The sequence below is a fragment of the Octodon degus genome, unplaced genomic scaffold, assembly GCF_000260255.1.
Source record: "Octodon degus isolate 3935 unplaced genomic scaffold, OctDeg1.0 scaffold00047, whole genome shotgun sequence".
Classification (NCBI taxonomy): Eukaryota; Metazoa; Chordata; class Mammalia; order Rodentia; family Octodontidae; genus Octodon; species Octodon degus.
In genome coordinates, this window is record NW_004524623.1 from 12353162 (window position 1) to 12376237 (window position 23076).

The 23076-nt window shown below is 35.3% G+C and overlaps 1 protein-coding gene and 1 non-coding gene across 2 annotated transcripts in view; one reads left to right on the forward strand and one right to left on the reverse strand.

The window, feature by feature from the left end:
• The first annotated feature begins 11673 nt into the window (after positions 1 to 11673).
• Positions 11674 to 11778, forward strand: LOC111817057. The gene has a single exon (XR_002821331.1). It is a non-coding gene; the product is annotated as a U6 spliceosomal RNA (small nuclear RNA).
• A 1281-nt stretch (positions 11779 to 13059) lies between these two features.
• Kcnc2 (potassium voltage-gated channel subfamily C member 2) overlaps positions 13060 to 23076 on the reverse strand; it is a 203094-nt gene continuing 193077 nt past the window's right edge. The window contains exons 4-5 of the mRNA XM_023716345.1: positions 20823 to 20987; positions 13060 to 16001 (exon numbers count right to left, since the gene is read on the reverse strand). Coding sequence (XP_023572113.1) covers positions 15865 to 16001; positions 20823 to 20987 — 302 coding nt within the window. The 3' untranslated portion in view covers positions 13060 to 15864. The remainder of the gene's footprint in view (positions 16002 to 20822; positions 20988 to 23076) is intronic.

Sequence of the window (23076 nt, forward strand, 5' to 3'; positions counted from 1 at the left end):
CTTTGGGCACATTGAGTCTAGCGATGTTCTCACTACCGCACACCAGCAGTCTCTAGCTCATTTGCTACTTGTGACAATCTCTTCTTAACTATCAATGGAGAAGTGGCTGAGGAGTCAGTCTTGGCATCTCTTCTCTTTCATATATGTAAACACCTTCTTGGTTATTGTCCACATATTGATAGCTCTAGATGTTATCTTTATGCTAACAACTCCCAAACATGTATCTCAGGCCATACCTAGTTAATCTGCAATTTCATATAGCACCTCTACCTTAAAACACTAGTTGCAGTTTAACAGAAACATAATATTTAATACATACAGAACTAAAGGATTTAAAATTGTTTTCTAAGATTTAAAAATAGAGTTCACCAGCTCTATTAAAATCAAAAATAGAACTTCATTTTCTGAAGAATAAAGCCAAAGTTACTCAACTTTTTTGTACCTTGCAAGTTTCTTCATTAATTGAACTATTCACAGAATAATTCATAGATTCTAGGGATGTTATAGATCTTATAAAATTTCTAAATTAATCAATAATCCTTCAGAAGTACTAAAGAAATTTCTTTTCCCAACTCTGTACATTCTTTTTACTCAAAAACAAAACAAAGCAAAAACAAAAACAAAGCAATAGAAGTTACATCCCAAAGGAATAGTTATCTTTGCAGTCTTAGCTCAGAAAATAGCAACCGATACCCCGTGTCACCACTGTCATTAGTAATACTGGTCAGCTTTTTCTTCCTTCACAAGATAAAAGAGGATATATTGTACATTTCGCATAGATTTATTAGAAAATCATGATCATGTGACCATATCTATTATTTTAGTCAGTTCAGAATAGAAACCTAATGTGAAATAACTGGAAAGACAAGATACTTCTAGAAACATGGTCATTTTCTAAGGAATTCTCAATATGATACAAATGTGCTACTACAATACTAAAGACTATGTTTAATTTGGGGGATTTTATTCTGCCTGGGGTAATCTTAGACTCTCTTCCATCTATTCTACAGAATTGAATATAATATGCATTATATTTTTTACTGTTCAAGAATTATGGTAAGAATTGCAAATTTTATGTAACTTTTGAAATTCTAATAAATTCTGCTGCTTTGTAGCCACTGTTTTAAAATGATAACTTTTCTTTTTTCTTTCATCCAGTACCAGGAATCAAACTCACAACCTCATGCTTGCCAGGCAGGCTTTGTATCAGTGAGCTAAATCCCCAACCCTATCAGTGTTGTACAATGTAACTCCCAATCCCTGGGCACTGTTCCATAAGTCAAAAGAAAATCATTTGAAAGTATTTCCATGTTAATGCTGTGATGAATTTGAAAGGAAGATGCCACTATCTTTAAAGACAATTGAAAACAGGTTTAAAGCCTCACGTAAACTTTGTTCCATAATATGCACAATGAATAAAATCAATTGCAGAGGAAAATATATAAATTGTTAAAGCATAAAAATTCTTTACAAAACTCTAATGATAATATCATTATAATAGAAGCTTGCATTTACTGAGAAAAATCACTGTACACAATAAAATTATATATATACATATATATATAATCTCATTCAGACCTCATGAAAAAATTATAACCAGCTTGTAAGTTTATAATATATGTAGTTTTTAAGTTACTGTCCAGAAATTATCTGACTAGTAAAGAACAAAGACAAAATTTCAACCCCAATTTTCTTTGACTGTAAAACTCATTTTATTTACTATGAGTTAAGTAGGCTTCTCTATAGTTATGAGGAACCAATTTACTTGAACTACTAGAAGGAGAGAGGCATAGAGAGATCAGTAATGTGAATTTGTGGCCCTTGGGATTAACTCTGGCATTCCTGTAGGAAAAAAGATCAAAGAAATGTATAAGAGACCTAAAATTTACCAGTGTAGAGTCTGAGGCAAATTGAAGTACACTGCACTAGTACTGATGTCTGAGGCAGTCTAGTCTGGTTTGTGAGTGAAACACTCACCAAAGCTTCATGGATGGTGAGAAAATCAGTGTTTGCTGTGTACCAGACACCTCATTAGGTCCTGGAGATACCGAAAAAGGGAATCAAATGAGAGTTCATAGCTGAGCCCGAGGTAAGAAGGAACAGAATCATAAATTATCTTCAATGGCAAGCTTCAGAATGTCTGTGTTTTATTCAGAGGTTGATAGATGACTGTGCAAGGCAGAACATGGTGTGATATAAATTTCAAAAGATCAATCCATTTGACAAATGTATATTGAGAATCTCCCACGATCCTGGAATTGTCAGATAGTAGTGGAAACACAGTGATAAATGCCTGCTAGAGGGCTATGAGGAGCAATGTCCAGAAAAAGAGGGGGCAGACCTGACTTAATCATTTCATCACATTCCTTGACAGCAGAGACAGACAGACAGACAGACAGACAGACAGACAGACAGACAGACAGGAGAGAGAGAGAGAGAGAGAGAGAGAGAGAGAGAGAGAGAGAGAGAGAATTTAATTTACTTCCAGCTTTCTGTCAATTTACTCATCTTAGAAAGAGAGGACTGAATTCTTTCAGAATTGAAAACAAGCAACGGAATACTGATGATTTTCAAACATTATTTAGGATATACTTTAAAACTCCTAAGAATTATCTATTTCAAAATCAACGTGTTTTCTAGATTGCTTGGAATTTTCCTCACCCCAACTCAATCCCAGTGGATCTCAAAAACTGCTCAATTGTGATTTGCCCCAACTTTTATCTATTAAGGAACTGTCAGAGAACCATTCCATGAATTAATCAGATGAAAAAGACTACGTAAGGCTATTGCAGTAGGAGCCAAGATTACTCCAGAGAGAGAGAGAGAGAGAGAGAGAGAGAGAGAGAGAGAGAGAGAGATTGGATTTAAATCTAGGAAAAGAGAAGTGGAAATATTTTCAAATGCTAGAATGAGGTAAGTAAAAAGCACTGAAGAACTTAGATGGCGGAGCAGTCACTATAGTTTGATGGCTTGTGTTCGATTGTTGGCACGTACTGAAGTTGGCTTCTACCTTCTCACAAAATCTGGAGTCAGGAGCTCTTTCTGCCTTGATTATATCTCAAAATCATGGCTCCACTAATCTTGAGAAAAAAAAACTCTTGGGTGTTAAAATTGCTAAGATTTGGGAGAGCATTTACATCCTGCAAGTGCAGGGAAATAATTTATAGATGCAAGTTTTCAAAAGTAAATGAAGTAAGAATAGGAGAGTCAGAAAACTACAGTGACTAAGAAACTTTTCTAAAGTTTACTCAAGTAGAGAATGTTAAGGCCGTCTGTGTCATAACTAGCACTGGGTAACTCAATATTTTTATATAACATTTGTGTTCATAAAACAGCCTCCCATTTCACTGAAATTATTGATGATGGATTGCTTTGATGGTTGGTATGATGCTGTAGAAATTTTCTACCTGTGATCCTCTAGCTGACTTCAGGTTCAGAAAAATCTCTTCTAAATGTGAATTGTGCACATCTGCATATTTTTCCATGTTTTCAAGAAGTCATGTATCAACACTTAAGCATACATCTAGATAATAGCTCTGAGGCTAGTTGATGTCTGAGAAAGCTGCTATGAAAGGAAAGAAGCCTTCTTTTCCATTTTTATATTTTGACACTTGTACATAAAATTGTTGGTCATAAATAATAAATAAGATTTTATTTATTTATTTATTTATTTATTTATTTATTTATTTATTTATTGGAAACCAGGGATTTAACTCAGGCCCTTGCACTTGCCAGGGAAGTGCTTATTCTACTGAGTCACCTCCCCGGCACCCAAGAATTTAATTTTAGAAAGTAAATCTAATGATGAAATCTGTCTGAAGAGTTGTTACAAAAATACATTTAAGCTTAATTTTAAAAAGTTTAAATGTTTCTTTAAACCAGCAGCTAAGTGTGAATTGAACAGCAAAGGGTCAACAGTAGCTCAACGCTTCAACAAAGAAGCACCAGGGCAAGAGTCGTATAAGGTGTTTGTGGTAGCAGGACAAAGCAAATATTTGACTAGTGGAAAAATCATGGTGCAGTAGGCAGCTGAGTTTGATAGAAATATTACAGGTAGTCAGACAAAGCCAGGCCCTCAGAAGGTCCCAGTAGGGAAGACAAGATACCTTGCAACTGAAAGAGCAAAAGACACTCCTGCTGTGGGCCAGACCTCAAACAAAAGATCAAATAAATGCATACCTCCCTAAAGATAAACATCCAGGACTGATATTCTAAATAGGTCTCTATCACCTTGAGAAAGCCCAGAAGAGTCAGTAACTCCACTCCCTACAGGTAAGCCCCTATTCTATATTCATGCCCACTTGTTATGTGACTTACCCTCCCATTTGGTCCCAGATTTAATCAATTTTACCTGAGCAGTTATACTTGTAATCTTATTGATTGACCATAGTTTTGTCCCACCTCATGTGCCAGTTCCCATGTTTTCCACCTTAGATCTGCCTCACTTCATGACTTTGCTCTACAAAAATCCCTGGAAAAAGACAGGTTCCTGGGCACCACCCTCAGGTCCCTCTCTGTTCTGCTCTAGGACAGAAGCTTTCTTTCCCCCAATAAATACATTCTGCTCTTAACCTCTGTTGTTCCTAAAATTCATTCTTCAGTATCAGAGAACACAAACTCATCCCAGGTATATTTCAGGTTGGGAGTTTCATTCCCCTATATGTATAGTGGTAAAATTCATACCTAAAAGTTGAAAACAAAAACAGAGCATCTGAAAGATAATTCCCTAAGTAAGGAATGTGAAAATTAATGGTGCCTTATGTTTTCCTGCTATATATTGCAAACCTGTTAAAGTCCCCTTGTGAAAGAATGTCTCTGGTCCCTTTTTGTTGAATGTATTCTAACATGGTTTATTAGACAGAATCATAAAACTATTTCTTTAACTGCAGCTTATCTTTTTGTTCCTTTCACAGTACATGACTTTGCTTGAGGCAATGTTCAGTATCTGCTGCTTTGTCTTAAGCCTTTTTTTGTCTGTATATCCAGCTGGTTGTGTTAATCATTATTATCTTAGATTCTTCAGCTCTTTACCAGCCAGACATCCAGAAATCATACAATTTTTTAAGCTTCCTGCTGGAGGACACCATGTAGAGAATTTATGGTCTTTCTCTTCCAGACAGAGCAAGTCACTGTTGAAAGGAGAAAACTCAAGGAAGACCAAGTTCTCCTTAGGAAATGTGAGAACTGGATAGATAGATAGATAGATAGATAGATAGATAGATAGATAGATAGATAGATAGAAGTGTATACATATAGCATATGTTTAGTATGTGTAATATATATGTATGTATATATATATATAATTAAGAACTTATCTCAGAGATAATTGCAATACAGTTACAATTATTCATTTTAGGTTGTTTTTGATCAGTAAATTAAGCATATCTTTTATGAAGACTGCATCTCTTAACCACTAAGCAAAAACTGCTTTTAAGCAATATTTTAAGTAACATTGATAAATATCTCAAGGCGGAATAAATAAAAACCTTAAGACAATTCATTAAAGAAAAATTTCAGGAAGGACTGCATGTCTAGAAGTCTTTTCACATGCTGGTTTTGTTGTTTCATTTTCATTTGTCACTTCTAAAATAAAAGTAAAGTTTTCATTATTGTTAAAGTATCTTAGTCATTTCAGCATGATGAGAGTTCTTTTTTGGCTTATAAAAAAGTAGTTTTAAGCTCTGATAATATTTAACCAAGAGCTCAAAAGTTTACTTTCGCAAAAGTAAATTGCTTGATTTGTATGAGACGCCATTATCTCATTTTTAATTATAAACAATGTATATTGAAAAGTTAAGATGTTTTTTATGAGGTGTTATAATACATATGATTATTTTACAAACAACGGTACCCCAAATATAAGATCAGATTTTCTAATTAATAAAGAAATTATTTCCTAATAAAGATACTCGGCCTCCTAGAAAATGACTATTTGGACAGGCCAAATAGCTCAGCAGATTACAAGTCTGCTTAGGGAGACCCAGTTGCCGGGTTCGATCCCAGCGTGCTGTGCCAGCCCTGCTCCCAGGGTGCACTGAGACAGCGATTGAGACTGGGTGTGGTGGAGCACGCCAGTAATCCCAGTTAGAATCACTACAAGTCTGATCTATGTAGTAAGATACTGTAGACTCTTCCTAAAATAGAAAAAAAAAGAAAATGAGTATTTAATCTGTATAATAAAGAGACATAATATTTCTAAAATCTTTAATAATTATATTTAATATCTATACTTTAATATAAATAAATGAAGACAATATGAACAAATGTCAAAATATAAGATATGGATATATATTATGACATATTTAAAATTAATGTAAAGTCACCCTGATGCTATTAATCTTATAACAGTGAAATATAACATTGATATGACTATATTCTTAAATATGGTCTTAAAAGTTTGCATATTATTTCCAGTACTTCAAATCCTGGAGTAATTTTCAGGGAAAATACCTCTGCCAAAGACTAAAATGAAAAGGATATATAGAAAAATAACTTAATGTTCAGGAGAAAGAAAATATAAATGGGAGCCAAGGAGATGGCTCAGTGGAATAAGTGCTTCCCTGGCAAGTGCAAGGGCATGAGTTCAATCCTTGGTTATGCCAAAAAAAAAAAGGAAAAAAAAGAAGAAGAAGAAGAAAGAAAACATAAATGGCTTAGGCAAGTGCGTATATACTAAAGCTATAAAGGTAAATGGAGAGCAAACTCAGGCATGATAGGTTAAGCACACACTAACAAACATAGATGTGCATATGTTGGTAAAATAAAACAATAGCAAAAGGAAAAAGAAAGAGTAACAAACTAAAGACTTGATTTGTGAAATGGAAAATTATAGAATTATAATTGTTTTTTTTTCTTTTTGTTGATTTCTTTTGTAACTTTTGGTATCTTTATTTTGCAGTAAAAAAGTTTACAAGATATTAACTAATACATATTATATCTTTAATTCAACTGACAGAGTTAACATTCATTCAGCTATGGTACACATGGAAATATATTAGTAGCACTATTTTGCTAGCTAGATAAGATAATCAATTTTTTTAATTTTTTTAATGTAGTTAGTACAAGGTCTACAGGGTCTCACTACACAGATCGGACTCATAGTGATCCCCTTGTTTTCAGCCTCCCAAACACTGGGATTTCAGGCACACACCACCACGCCCAGTCTCAATGGCTGACTCAGCGCGCCCTGGGGGCAGGAATGGCACTGCACACCAGGGATCAAACCCCTGTCCCTGCGTCTGCATAAGCAGGTGCTTTAATCCACTGAGCTATTTGGCCGACCCAAGATAATCAAATTTTAAAATAACTGCAGAGTAAACATATTGTTAACATATTATTCATAATTATACTCTTTAGTACTTACCTAAATCAGTCGAAAATGTATGTCACACAAACTCTATAGACATTCACAGGAGCTTTATTCCAGTTTGCCCAAAATCAACTGATTCCAGGAAAAATAATAGTTTCACCAATCAATTAGGGGTTGACGGGAGTCAGGTGATTGACAGAGCTTTACTTAGGACCATCCTATCGTGGGCCTGGGGGTTTCTTATCTCATCCTGTAATTATTTCCCTAGATTTGGAGTGCACAATTTGAAAAGATATGCTCTGTAGCTGGCAGAATTCCTACACTTTTTCCCTAGACATGTGCAGTTAAGGCTACTATGATAAGGAAAGTCAGACAAAACCCAAGAGAACATCTAGTAAACCAAAAGGAGTACGGAGTTCCCGGAGGGATTGGTGCAGATTATTGCCACCATCAAAAACTTGGAAGGGACAGGGGTGATGAGTCTCATTGCATGCCTATTTAACTGGCCTACTTGGTCTGTATTGAGGAAGAATCGATCTTAGAGAATAGGAATGAATTTGTAAACTTAAGTAGGGATCGTAACTGAAGTTGCTGTATCACACATGATTTTGCTGCTTGAGAAAACAGAAAGAACTCCATTTATATGGTACACAGCTATTATCTGGCAAGTGTCCTTTGCTTTATCTTTGTCAATCAAGTCCTTTAGCTGTTTGCTTTCAGCTGGAAAGGCCAACAATACACCTTTACAGCCCTACTTCAGGGATACTTATTTCATAATACTTTTTAGGGCCGGGGAGATAGCTCAGTGGAATAAGCACTTTCCTGGCAAGTGCAAGGGCCTGAGTTCAATCCCCAGTTCCGCAAAAATAATAATAATAATAATAATAATAATAATAATACTTCTTATAAGAAACTTTATGGTCTTTCACTTTTAAAAACTGTCAGACTGGTCCATAGCATCAGTGATATTATCCTTATGTGATCCAGCAAGCAAGAAGTACCCCCCACCAAGTCTAAACTAATTAAGAAGTAATGTTTATTATGACAGAAGGTTGGAAATAAATTCAACAACTTAGTCTTATATCTGTGAAATTTCTAGAGGTCCAGCAGCATGGGGCATGTTAAAATAACACTTCCACTGTGAAGGACAAGTTATTGACTCTAAAAATAAGTTATAACACCTTGGTGGTCATCTTTGAATTTTGGAGGGGGCAGATATCTCATTTGAAAGTGTTTCTCCTGCCCACTTATTACATGATCTAAAAAGCTGCTAGTTCTGAGTGAGGCTATTTGCCATTTGGGTCACATGACTCTGTAGATCCAATGGTTCTTGAAATAGCAGTGAGAGGTAACAATGCTCTTTGGAACCTTTGGCAGGAAACTATAGGTAAATCTCCACACAGGAAAAGTTGTGCTCTTATTGCTGTACTGTCCCTTTTCCAAACAGCCTTTGCTCTTCTACCAGCCTGATACAGACTGAATGGTCAATGGCCACTGATTTACCTACAGCCTGAACAGCTTCTCATGAATTGAGTACTACCTAACACATGACGATACTGAGCATGGAACACAGCTATCTAACACACTAAGCACAGAAGTACTCCATCAATGAGAGTGGCACAGAAGTAGTTAGGCTTTGGAAGACCATGATGGTACAATAAGTTAGATGGAGAAAGGTAGCTCATAGGCCTAAGGTCTCAGCCTTAACCTGTTACTTCACTTCTGGGGAGGGCTTCCTAGGATTAGTTGGAAGGGGAAGAGAAGACTCTGGTCTAGTTTCCAGATGATTCAACATTGGATATAATCATTACCTGAAAGAAGACAGCTGTAGCACCACAGGCCCCTTTCTCGTACATCCTCAAAAGGCATAGGTGAGCAGAATCTGCCACTGTGCACAGTATAATTAGTGACTTTGGTTGTTTTTCTTGTTTAGAAGGCCATACATGAATCTGTATAGTGACATATAGGCTGAAAACAATACTATGACTGAATGGTCAGGAGATGCGACAGTGAGAAGGAAATGTACCAAAGTAGTATGAACAGACCTCTACCTTCAGGTTGAGGAAAAACTTATGAAAATAACTGTATCTCATGTAAATTTTTACCACAGAGCAAATGCATCAGAAAAAGATTTTAATTCCCAAGTAGATGAGATTACTTAGTCTGTTAAACAGTCTTTTCTCAAGGCACCCCTGTCATTATCCAATAGGCTTATGAATGAATTGTCCACTGTGTCATGTATAGAGATTATGCATAGGCTGGATTTCCACTAAGTGGACTTGACTATAAATGGACACTCTAGCTCCAGGTAAGTGACAATGGCTTGTACAGCAAGGACAAGTTTCTTCAAAAGAATATTTAGCTGATAGTGTTTCTCCTATAGCAAGATATGTTGATCCAGGAATCAAGAGGTGAGAGTGGTAATAGCACAAAACTGACTTCTAGTGACCAAATAGCAGAGTTTTGCTTCCTCTTCCCACAAGTTTATGCTCTTTTGGCCTACAGTTAATACGTGTACTGCTTCCACTGAAAAGTATGATGAATCTACTATAGGCCTTTGAGTCAAAAGGCGAAGAGGAGAGCTACTGTGCCCATGACAGTGATTGCTACTTCCTACTAAGATGAAAACTGAATTACTACTGTATGCAAACAAGGAACAATATGTCTGAATCAAAGGCAGTCTCTGAGGGCATCGTTTACTATGTCTTCTGATCAAGGTCAGTGGAGGTGAAGGTTTTTAAATAAGGAAGGTTTATATCACTCTACAAGGTAATGAACCAGTCAGTCTACTGACAACAAAAGGAATTTTCAGTTTGTAAATGAAGGGTGCAGTTATAAAAATCAGCCACAATTAAAGTGCCAGTTATGAGTGTTTCTTTCTTATTTTGTTATGGGCATCTTGAATATATATATAAAATGTCTTTTGTTGCTTTATTATTTCCACATCATGCAATTTTGTTTCATAAGCTATTGGGTATTAGAGAGAAGAGCAATCAACTCTAAAGGACCTTACTTTTCCTCTGGAAAATAGTTTAATACATTTTCTGATGAAAATAGAATAGTTGCATAGTCCACTACAGCTTGAGGGAGTGTGGTTCCAACATAGTACCCTAGAGGACAGCAAAATTCAAGGAAGGCCAAGTGCCTCATATGAACTGTCATGGCATCTGCAGATTGTCTGTGTATATCTCCTGTAATGGCTAGGGGTAATGACAAAAAAAAAAATCTGTATGTCTTTAGGCCTAAGATAATTTCTTCTGATATTTTCAATTGAAAATTGATAAAATCTCTATGCAGAGGCTGAGGATACAGAGAGTCACCTGAATTATTTTAGAATTATAATCTTACTGTTGTTCTTATTTGAAGATTAAGCATGTTTGAAGGAAAAGCTTATGAGTGTGAAGGCCACAAGGGATGGATTTATGATATTAAAGTTTCCATATCAATTTGACTGGACCAGAAATCCAATGAAACCATATTTCTGGATGTGTCTCTGAGATTATTTCTGGAAGAGATTAGCATTTGACTCAGTAGAGTGAGGAAAGCAGACTCCTCTATGAAACATGAGTGGGCATGATCCAATCTGTTGAGTGTCTGAGTGGAACAAGAGTGGAGAGAGGGACAATTTCTGGGATATCAGTGTTCTGCCAATGGAGCAGGACTTACAATTGCAACCTGAGTAGCTTTTAGGCCTCTGGGTTTGGATTGGAATCTACAGTCTTGACCCTCCTGTGCCCAGGCCTTCCCACTTAGATTAGAATCTACACCATGAGTTCTGTTTGCAGGCTTTCAGACTCAGACAGGAAACATACCACCTACTTTCCTGGGTCTCCAGCTAGGAGACAGCAGATTGCGCGACTTCTGGAATTCCATATTCCATGAAGTGATTTCCTATAATATATCACTTTATGTAAAAAGCAGTTCTACATATTGGTTCTGTTTCCCTGAAAACCTTGATAAATGTAATGTTCTTCAGTAGATAGACTGTGACACAACTAAAGAATGGAATATTATTCAGTGCTAAAAAGAATGTTACAGAGTCATGAAAAAAACATGGAGAAAGCACAAGTATATATTTCTAAATGAAAGACCCCAAACTTAAAATTGCATGTATATATTTTCCAGACTATGACATTCTGGAAAATTCAAAACTATTAGGACAGGGAAACAAATCCCAACCATGGGATAGGAAGAGGAAAGGATGAACCGAGTGAACACAAAAGTTTAAAAAGATGTATCTTCCAAACACAGTTAATTATTGGAGAATTATACAATATGATATTATAAAATATGAAATCCATGTTAAGAATAATGAATCCATGTATGAGAAAATTCATGTGCATCCATTATCTCATAACGCTTAAGTATTTTATACATATGTGTAACACATATACTAAAATTAGAGCAATACATAGAAGATTAGCCTGACTCCCACACAAGGATGACATGCAAATAATGTTTAAGCATTTAGACAGTAAATTAAATATGGCAATAGATATTGAAATAGTGTTTTATAGTGAGGTAAAGTTTTAAACTATGTATTTCAATCACAAACTTCTAGGAATTTCAACATTTTAATTGATTCAGTTAGTAAAAAATGTCTTCGATCACGTTGTACATCCTCTGACATCTCTGCTTTGAAATGTAGACTGTTACATATTCATTGTCTTTGAAAGATGAGTTCGCTGTTGCTAGTCTATAGTCTATCTTGTGATTTATTTCAAAGATAAAATGAATGTCTTAATCTTACGCTCATAGTTACTGAATCCTGGTTTTTTTAATCAAAAATTGATGGCAAATATATTAAAATGTATTATTTATCCTTCTACAGTGTTTTCCTTCTTACAATAAATCCTGAATAATCATTAAAAATCTTTTTCAAGTGACTAAATGTAGACACCTTCTCTGTCCTGAGCTCAGCTTCTTAATAGCCTTTCGTAATCAACACAATATTTTTAGTCATCTGAAGACTTCTGCCTATGAATTATGGGAAAGTGTTGGATTTGTTAACTTTTTTTTTTCTTTCACTGTATCCTTCTACCTATGGACGATGTCAAAAAATATCATAGCATAAATTTATACATATCCCTTCCACACAAATGGAATGACACTTCTTTATAGTATGAGGCTGAAACAGAGATCCATTTTCCAAACTTGAGACAAAAGACATCTTTATAATGTTCCATCTACAGAAAGAAATATTTGAAACATAATAACTATGGGGGGTATCTGTCGCAAAAAATATGAATGAATAGTTCTTCACTAGTCCTTAACTTTACTACCAATCAGATGGAAAAAAATTACCTCCAGAATTATGAGGATTAAATTGGAAAATATAAGTGAAAATTTAGTATGAATCATAAAATGTCCTATAAATATTAGGTACTACATATACCTAATCATTTTACAACTTTAGAATGAGAGAAAGTTAGGCAAACCAAGTAAGAGATACAAAGAAAGATGAAGACACTGGTTATGTTTTGAAGACATCAATGAGAAAAACAGCTACATATGTTTTACAATCCTTGTACCACAAATTCCTTATTATTATGGTCATACAGGGTAACAGGAAGCATAAAAATAATAAACCATAATGAAAACAGAACACAAAGGAAGAGCCAAGAAAAGTATGTGAATAATTTAATCAGTTCATCCCCAGCTCATTTGCCTTTTATTCTTCATTTCAGTTAGTTACATGTCCATTGGTTATCACCAAGGTTATGCATGCACCTTGAAATGTTCACAAAAGGTTCACAATACAGGGGTTTATAGTTATATATTATATTCAGAATCCCAGGGGAACTAATCAATTCTATAAATATTGATTAAGCAAGATGAAAAACTCTTACACAGTTTCAACTACAACAATATTAAAGACAGGTACAAGCGTCATCTGCCACAAAACTCACAAAGAAGTAATTGGTTGAAGAATATCTCTTTTATGCAAAATATACATCTTATGATATAATTTAATATTCTATTATATACTGACATTATTCCTTGATCATTTAATAAAAAAATACTCTCATTGCCAGAATTTTATATTTTGTAATATTTATAATTGAGGTAACAATGACAAAAGACTTAAACTAGTAATACTCTTGCTGAAATTCTTTTAAGCCACAGCGATTTTTCCAGAACTAAACAAATATGAGACTAAAAATTGGTCAATTTCGATAAACAGACACTTAAATTTTGTAACACAATTAACAAGCTGGTAACATAAGTGTTTTGTAAGACAACAATATAGTCAGTTAAGGATCCATCCATAAAGTAGAAATACATAAAATTAAGACAGATCTATACTACATCAGTATACTGCCTTGTATAATTCACAGCACAACCTACGTCAGGCCCCTGAGGATGAATGCAAAGAAACATGGGCCTTAATTGAAGCTTCAGAGATGTTTGTCATGAACTTGGCTTCCCTCCATGTGAGATGGCCAAAGCTGTTGATCCATGCACACATACTGGTATTTACAGTTGTTGCATCGTGGCCACTGGTCAGTGTCCATGCAGATCACTCACACGGGGAACACCAGAGCAGTTCCAGCCACAGTTCTCTTCTTGCACAAGTGTTAAATGCCTTGTGAAGATGTAAGGCCCTCTCCCAAGCATGACCCGGTCCAATCAGGGCATGTTCGGTAGCAGAAGTTGTTTCCAGTACAATCCTTGGTATGGCTAAATTCCAACGTCCCTTTTTCAGCAGTCAAAAATCCATGACAAATTCTGTATAAAACTGCAGTCAATAACAGCAGCACCAGACAGCATTTTAATTCCTCTACCATAAATGTGTGTGATTATGATGTTTGGTGTTATCAAAAGGATCACAGTATCTCTAAATATCAGATATGTATATCTGGATAAATACACCACTGTGCAAGATCTGTGACATGCTGTTCATGCTCTAGGACTCAAGGATACAAAATAATATATGTTTCCTGTCCAATAATAAGTGACCATTGTCTTTGTAACAAAAAAATGACAACTAGGAATTAATCAGTAATCTTAGGGTTTCTAGATACCTTAAAACTACTTATTTCTCTGCTTATATCATTGTATTTCTCTCCTTTTATATGCCAAACACATCGGATACCCTGTTGCTTTCACATTTGGTGCAGACATGTAAACTTCTTTCCACTTAAACTCAGCGAGACTCCCTAGGGATTTTACTGCAGTGTACTGACGAATGCTGGTCGCTATGCTAGGCAGTGGAAATTGACACTGCATTGTGCAACCAAATACCATGGCAAAATTGCTGCTTAAATGCTGCCTATCACAAAGATTCATAGTGCATACTAATCTAGGTAGTATACAGGACATCATTAACCTGTTCTCAGAGCAGAGAGGCTACCTCAAAGAGCAAAGAAGACAAGAGACTGGGAGTGAAGGGATCGAGTAATAAAATTGGGAATACCTTATGAAGGCATTTCTACATTTCATGGAGACAAACTGGCAAATATAGTTAAGACAGGGCGTTAAGACAGAAAGACAGAAACAACATACAGGACAAAGCACCGGATTAAACACTGCCTGGAAATCTGATCTTTTATTTGATTCAAAATTTTAAGGCTAGTTTAAAAAGCCTGTGAATACCAGTAACTGTTGTAATTTCAACAAAAATTAATGAATTCAAAATAAAGGAGGAGGGTAAAAGGACACCAGAGTTGGCATTTTGCTTCTGAACATAATGACAAATCTTGGCATTAAAAAGTTACTCTAGTACCAAGCAGCAACCTGTAACAATGCAAGCCTGGCTGGCAGTTACCTTTCTGTCATGGTTTTGTGCCTTCCCCCAGCCATGAAGTAAGTGATCTGACCTCGGCTTGCGTGTAATGAGTAGTGAAAACCTCTCTACAGTTATGTGTACAAACAACCTAAGACATTCAGAACTCCAAATCAGCACTTTTGGAGAAAATTTAAACTATCTTAAAGCAAATATTTCTACCACAGAAGGAGGGGGAAAGTGATAAGGAGAAGCTCATCGTCTTGCCCCACATTTCAACCTGCAGAACACTCAACCAGTGCTCTCATATCAGTGGGATGATCTGATGCGAAGTATCCTGGAGCCATAGTTCCCGATCTCTGTGACATTGCTTTCGGCGACAGGGACAAGATGATCCATACAGATGAACTGACCAGAGTCACGCTGTGTGCATTTCAGATGGGATCCCAGACATCTTCCGAATGGTTTAATCATGAGAAATGAAGTTTCAATAAAGTAGCTGGCATGTGGAAGCACGCTTTTTAAATGTCTCCCTGAATATACGTTTATGTGTTAGTGTACTGGCCAATATCTGACACTATATGTCATTTTATTGCAAGGGGATATCAGGCCAATTAATAGAGAGCAGTAATAATCCTACTTTAGATAATCTTTAAAGCCAAGATAGGATTTGTTAGCTACTCAAGTGACATTTCTGACTTCAAGTAGTAGACTCATGCAGGACTAATACTGTATTCATGGAGCCCAGAATAATTCTACTTTTAGTTATTTCCATTATGGGTTAAACAGTACTGGAATTAATACAACTTAGCCAGCTGACGCAGTTGGGTTACAAGATAGATGGGATGGGAGATCGAGAGCGTCTCAGAGGACAAGGAGAGTTGTAGGGTGACGTGACTGGAGACAGCCTCAGAGCATTGCCGGCCAACCCTGCTATGTTGTTTAAGCTTCGAGACTTTTCATATCCTTTTATGAAAAAATGCACAGACATCAGTCGAATTCAACCAGAAAACAGACACAGACCAACAATATCATGCAGAGTTATCAAAAGTGCTATTTTTGAGCTCAAAAATAATTCAGTATTGATCCAATTTGTAAGTCAAAAGAAAAAATGAAACTCACTGTAATGGTCATTCCCAAACAATTAAGCCAGCTATCACAAATTACAGTTGTAACTGTCAAAAATAGACATTTTCCAGATTAGAATTATATGGATTTAACTTCAGCATGGAATATGTGAGAACTCTTAAAGCAAAGCAACTTAAATAAGATAGGCCTGTGATTAACATTTTTAAATTTCAGAATGTGCTTCTGAAAATAAAAGAAATAATGAACCATTTTTCTCTTTTCACTTTTATTACTTGATAAGCCAATGAAGCATGCTTAATGTTCAGTGAACAACTCTTTTTTTTCCTGCACATTCTTTCCTCTAGGTTAATAGGGTTTAAATGATGATTCTTAAATAATGGAACTTAATACCATTATCCAAGTGATATAAAATGGGGTGCTCCTTCCTAGTCACTTGGAAAAACATATATGAAAAGAAAGTGACTTAAATAAAAATGGTGCCACAATTTAAGTGGCATACATATGAATTTGATTACATATTTTCAGCCAACTGCTTCCCTTTCCTTCATCTCTCAGAAATTGAGAATTTTTTTTTAATTTTAATTCCCCTTCTTTCTATTATCTTTTATCCTAATAGTTTATTTATGAGAACCATAGAAAATAAAACAGCCTCTCACAGACTGACCTGCTGGTTTTAATTACTCAAGCAACACTCCGTTAAGGGCTCTTTCGGATGGATTCATCTTTCAACATTTTTATTGCAAGATACTAATAGGCAATTTAATGTATCGTAGTATTTTTAATACAAAATATTAACAGGTAATATAATGAAGTAGGGCTCATCTAGTGTAAAGTTTGAAAAGAAAAGCTTTAAAAGCAGGACAAATAATGATTTAAAATGCCCTGTTACACAGTTTGGAAGTGAATATTCTGACAGTTCCAGTGAAGAGCTGGTAGACAGTAGGCAAATAAATTGCATTTGGAGCAAGCAGAGGTGAGTCAGGACATGCAATTCTGGTGAGTTTATTTGTGTTTTTTGTGTAACACACTGTCAACTCCACTGAGTACACAGCATGCTTGATGACCACAGAAGCAAGAAGAACTGAGTGCTTTGTTTGTCCTCACCAGCTATTCCTTCCTTTAACCATCTTTTGATAGAGCTTCCAGGGTAGAGGCACTGCTCCTCCTCCACTTCTCACTGCCAGAGGAGAGGTGACATACCTGATTACCTGACTTATGTGAGGTCACCACAGAGATAGATATGGATCACAAGAAGTCGACGACAGGAAGACCTACCCAGGAAAAAGGGGACTGACAAACAGCCGTTCCCCACATATGCAGTCCTTAGCTCTCAGCTGGCTGCACTTCTTCTTTGAGATTTTTGCAAATGGAAATTTATATAATCCATTAATCATCATTAAGCATTCTAGGATATAATTTCTGTTAATTAAAAAAGTATCTCCCAGTGATTGTTGGTGTCCTTTGTAATAAAATGTGAGAGATGGCATGTATTTTATTCTGTGCTGGTAGATGTTATAAGAGTTAATGGAACGATGTCTTCAATAGATTTTCTGAATTGCAGTTAATTTATTCTTAAAAATAAAAAAAAACTCATTGCCTAATGGGTTAGTTACTACTACTTCTCTGTAAAGTAACTAAATACTAACATTGGATATTTCAGAAAAATAAATTTATGCTACACAAAAATTGACTGTCATGTACAAATTTTTGCTAGCCCATAAATACTGATTGATATTGTTTACGGAAAAATGGTCAGTACTCATGAAGCAAAACAGTTATTGTCTAGAACTGCAAAAATGATGATGTTATCTTCCACAATTTTCATACCACCTACAGGAGCTCTGGAAATATGAAGATATATTTGACAGTCTTATATTAACTATGTAAGTAATAAATTATGACCCTTACTTTAAGTCACAGCTATATTTCTAAATTATAATTTGCAACATGAAGATCACTCATTCTGCTTATAGGTCCTTTTGCTTCTAATGATCATAGTTTCAATATCCACTTGAAAGAGATTCCTTTCTTATTTAGTGATAATTAATAAAAGTATCTTTTATTCACATACATTTACATTTCTTTACATGTTTACTTATAGTTAGAAAATTAGATAAGTTTTTGCCTTCTTAAGTTTTCCCTGGAGTCACTGAAAGTATAAGTCATGGGAATAAAATATACTCAATCTATTTCAACCAACATCTGAACATACATCTTGCATTCCATAAAAGCATGTGCCTATTTGTGGTAAGGCTCTAAGTTTCAATCCACATCCTATGTATGAGTATATCTTTGTTTATATCATATGCTTCCTTAAAAATTACTGTATCAATAAAGGCATAAGTTCTGTGTGTTGGAATTTCACTCTTGAGGGGAATTCTTAAGTTTTCTTCATGTATATTTAATTACATTTTGTAAGAAATAGACAGAATGCAATAGAAGTCCAGTACTTCCTTTCATTTATATGAAACAATTTCTGGAATTTAAAAATAAAACCAGCAGGCCAACATGAAAGGTAAATGAAGAGATCCTCTAGGAAATAAATGTCACAGTAAAAGTAACATGACAGTTACACACTGTACAAATGAAAGAAAAAATAAAAGAATGAATTCTTGGTAGATTATGGTAATATATCACACTAAAGACGTTTTAAATTACCCAGAAATGTTATCATACCTAGGAGAGAAAAACACAGCTACAAAAAGAATTAAGCAAGAATAAAAAGAGTTGATGTGGGAAAAATGACAGAGCATAAAAGCGCATAAAAGATTTTTAAAGATGATTTCAATAATACAAAAAAGTCTGCAAAATAAAATTGCACATAAAACGATCCCACAAAACTAGCTATCTTATTAGTTGCATTGCCCATAAAATTTTTCAACTGTACACTAAAAATTTATATTTACATAGTACCTTATAATTTGCAAAAGATTTTCTGATCTGTAATTTCTTTTGGCAGTTTAAAATTCAAACTGTCATCTGACATAGAAAAAAGTCTACTAAAATCCTAAATATGTACACTTGGTATTAATGCTTCATGGAATACTTCATTAGATGCACAGAATGTGCATAAATTTAATAACACAAACATAAATATGTATTAGCATATGCTGTGTACCAGTATACACGCACATACATATATTATATATAACAATTTAAGTATCTAATGCACATAAAAGAGTATGTTCAGTATATTATTAGCTAAATATTATTATCATTAATGGATGCATGTATATTTTCCTCAAATACTATAAGAAGATATTAACTACCTTCATGAAATATTTAAATTCTTCTAGCAGACAGTTAAATATAAAGTAGTAAATAACCAAACACATTTAAATAGTTGAAATGCACTGTATTTCAAGGAGGAGATGCAAACAATGAAAATAATTGGGATGGAAAAGGATTTAAAATGTAATTAATCCATAAACAGAAGAAGTCTTTTGTCTTCTTTTTTGAGAATCAAAAATACAAAAACAGGAAATATAATATGATCAGAAAAAAATGAATGAGAACTACAACATGAAAAATGATAATTTTCAAAGAAAGTTCATCACCAAATGTTCTAAGCTTCAAATGGCAAAAAAGTTAAACAAGAAGAAACCGCATGTGAGATCTAATAAGTACATTATGTTAAAAAGGCAACTGCACTAGTATGAACATTTGTAGTTGGTTTGCACTCAAATTTAGTCAACAATCCTTGAAAAATTCACAGATCTCTCTGCTACTCTCTTTCAGAGACCACCCTCCATTTTCACTCATCTCGCAAGTCGGAGAGTGTTCGGTATGGGTTGAAAAATAGCAATAACCTTAAAATTACCTTATTGCTCCTGAAGATAAATTCTACGTGAACACTTTTAAGTTCACAAGTAACACAAATACATACATATGCACTTTCAAAACTTTGAGACACTCGGATCAAATGCTGACAAAAACCTGCCGAACTATTAGATAAGAAAGTGAGAGCACATTTAGGCTTTCAATTTGAAAAATACTTTACCATTGTCTCATAGTCATCATTTAGTTGTCAGGTAAGTTCCTAGGGCTGTTGTAGTAAAAGCAAACTTTTAAAGATGGCTAGGTACATTCTATTAAAATAATTGGATGAGTGATTTAATATCTATTTATATATTCCATTAAAATTATGGCCACAGACAAATGGAAAAATCAAAAGAAGTGCAAAGTTGAGAGGCCTGTCAGATCTGACAATTGGCCTATTGCAACTAGATAGATAGATAGATAGATAGATAGATAGATAGATAGATAGATATTTTTTTTAAGGGAAGGGTGTACGGGGTGTTTAGGGTCTCACTAGTAGATTGGACTCATAGTGATCTGCCTGTTCACAGCCTCCTAAGAGCTGGGATTACAGGCACATTCCACCTCCCCCAGTCTCAATTGCTGTCTCAGTGCACTCCTGGACATGGGGCCAGGGTGACAGGCCCAGGGATTGAACCCCCAGCCCCTGAGCCTGCTTGCACATGCTTTAATCACTGAGCTCTTTGGCCGGCCCGCCATGAGTGTTTTTAAATGTTTATAATGAATGAAGATGGAAGTGGCGGGGGAGGGGAAGAAAAGAGCACCACCTGCCGACTCTCCCAGAAATCGGTGAAAGAGCTATTTAGACCACCCTATACATCTTCAGCCCTTATTAAATTGCTAACTCACCTGTGATTATCAGATTACATGCATGCCTACCTTTCCTGATCCCTTCATCAGAAGCACACGTGTAAGCACCTGTCGTCAGTAGGAAACATGTTTCCCCTCTTCTGTTTTTGTCTCTGGTACTAGAACGTCTGATGGGAAGCCTTTCTGGGGGTGACAACGGCGGCTCACTTCCTGTACTGTCGTCACCTGATAACACTGGTCACAGCACCATGCGCATTGACAGACAAGGACGGATGAGGAAATGAGACAGTACAAAGAGTTTACACCATATGCCCAGAGTCCAGTCACTCAATATACAAAACACGATTAGTACATCACAATAAAAAATAATTTGCATCACTCGTCACACAAAAATTAAATGGAGCAAAATGAAATGTATTATAAAGGAGAGAAATGTTCTTTAGAAAATTTGAATTCCCGGTTTGGATTTGTCTACTAGAAAACTAGCTTTTATGCTATGAATATGAGCTCAAAGTAAGTGCGATAGTGAATTAGCAAAGAAATGATCTTACAATTTGTTATATGCTATCCAATTACTACAAGCAGGCACCTCTCTTACTGGATTCCAGAAAGTCTATCCCAGGACACAGATTCCTTTCATTAAATAAAAAGAGGTGCTCACTTTGTACTCAAAAAAAAAAAAAAAAAAAAAAAAAAAAAACAAGCAGGAATCCTTAAAAGTGGAGACTTCAAGGAAAAAAGGCTCTAGTCAACAACTTCTGTGAATAACCCACTACTATTGTGAACTGCTGGACTGTGTTGGATTGTTTTGCTAAATTCAGGCACCTATAATATTTAGATGCCAATAGAATACTCATCTCTGACAGGACTAAACAAGAAAGGGGATACAAAGGAAGGACCATTTTGTATTTGTATATACAGAATAGTTAGGATAGATATACAGCTACTTTTGCTTAATTCAATGAGAAGAAAGAGATGTACTAACAGTGTTTGGACAGAATATCCTGTCTGCTTCTTGTACTATGGATAACCACTAAGAAGATAACAATGTACAATGTATTAATTATTGAAATTGTCCTATTAATCAGCTTTGAAACTGTCTCGTTGATATTTGTTTCTCAATACAATACAATAAAATAAAATTTTAAAAAAGGAAAAGAAATTAAGGGAATGTTTTTCTTTGCAGTTCTTTTAGAGACATCCTTCCATTATTTTCTGAATGTATTTTTTCTCAAAATATTAATGAAAAAAAACCCTAAAGCACAAATCTTTACGTTTGAGTACCCAGTTTTAAGGTAGCAAAACACTTTTGCATGTACAGTGGAAACAAAACAACTGCTTTAACGTTCTTGAAATAACGTTATTTCGGTATTGCTGGTCACAGTCCTTTGTGTTCTACCAGCCTAACCACTATCCTGTCATCACTGCTTACCAGAAATGAGCATGTGTCCCCTTTCTCTGTGCCCTTCCTCGGGGTTCTGCACAGCTACTCTGAGGGCAGTCTGAGTTGAACAGCAGCACTAACTAAATTTCCCCTTTCCTAAAGACATTCTTAACCGTTTTCAGATAAACACTGACACATTTTAAAGAGCAATCGCTGAATAAACATAAGAATTATGAATTAAATATTTAGATAGCAGTTCAGCTACAGCCACATTTCCTTTCTGTTTGTCTCATAAAAATGTCTGGAAGCTAACGAGAGAGAAAAACAGCACCTGTGTTGCTCATTAGTTTGCTCCTTTTGCCAGTTGGTATTATTTCTAGGTAATACAAAAGTATTCCGTGGGATCCTCGTAAGTCATTTTTCAATTAGAAAGTGTTGAAATATAGCTAAGTTATAGGGAATGAGTATACTTTAAATTTTCATAGTATAATAAGAGCTATTGTAGTTTACCTTATTAAACCACAAAGTGGTTCATCTTGCAAGATATAACAGACTAGAGCTGACATTATTGCCAATGATTTGGGCAGAGTGAATATCAATTTAGGATCAATCAAGGGTAGATTACGTACGGAAATGGAAGGAATAGAGACTCAGGTAATCTCATACAAAAAGTTCCCCAAAGTTCAGATCTGGAAAGGAGCACAGTCCATTGCATAGTGAGTGAAAAGAACATCCCTAGAGAAATTCAACTCTGCCATTGTTCTTAGCCCTGAAGAACTGCATTAGCCCTAAAAGCAGAGAGAAAATCCTTAAAAGTAGAGACTTCAAGGAAAAAAGGCTCTGGTCAACAACTTCTGCGAATAACCCACTGCTATTGTGGACTGCTGGATGGTGTTGGATTGTTTTGCTGAATTCAGGCACCTATAATATTTAGATGCC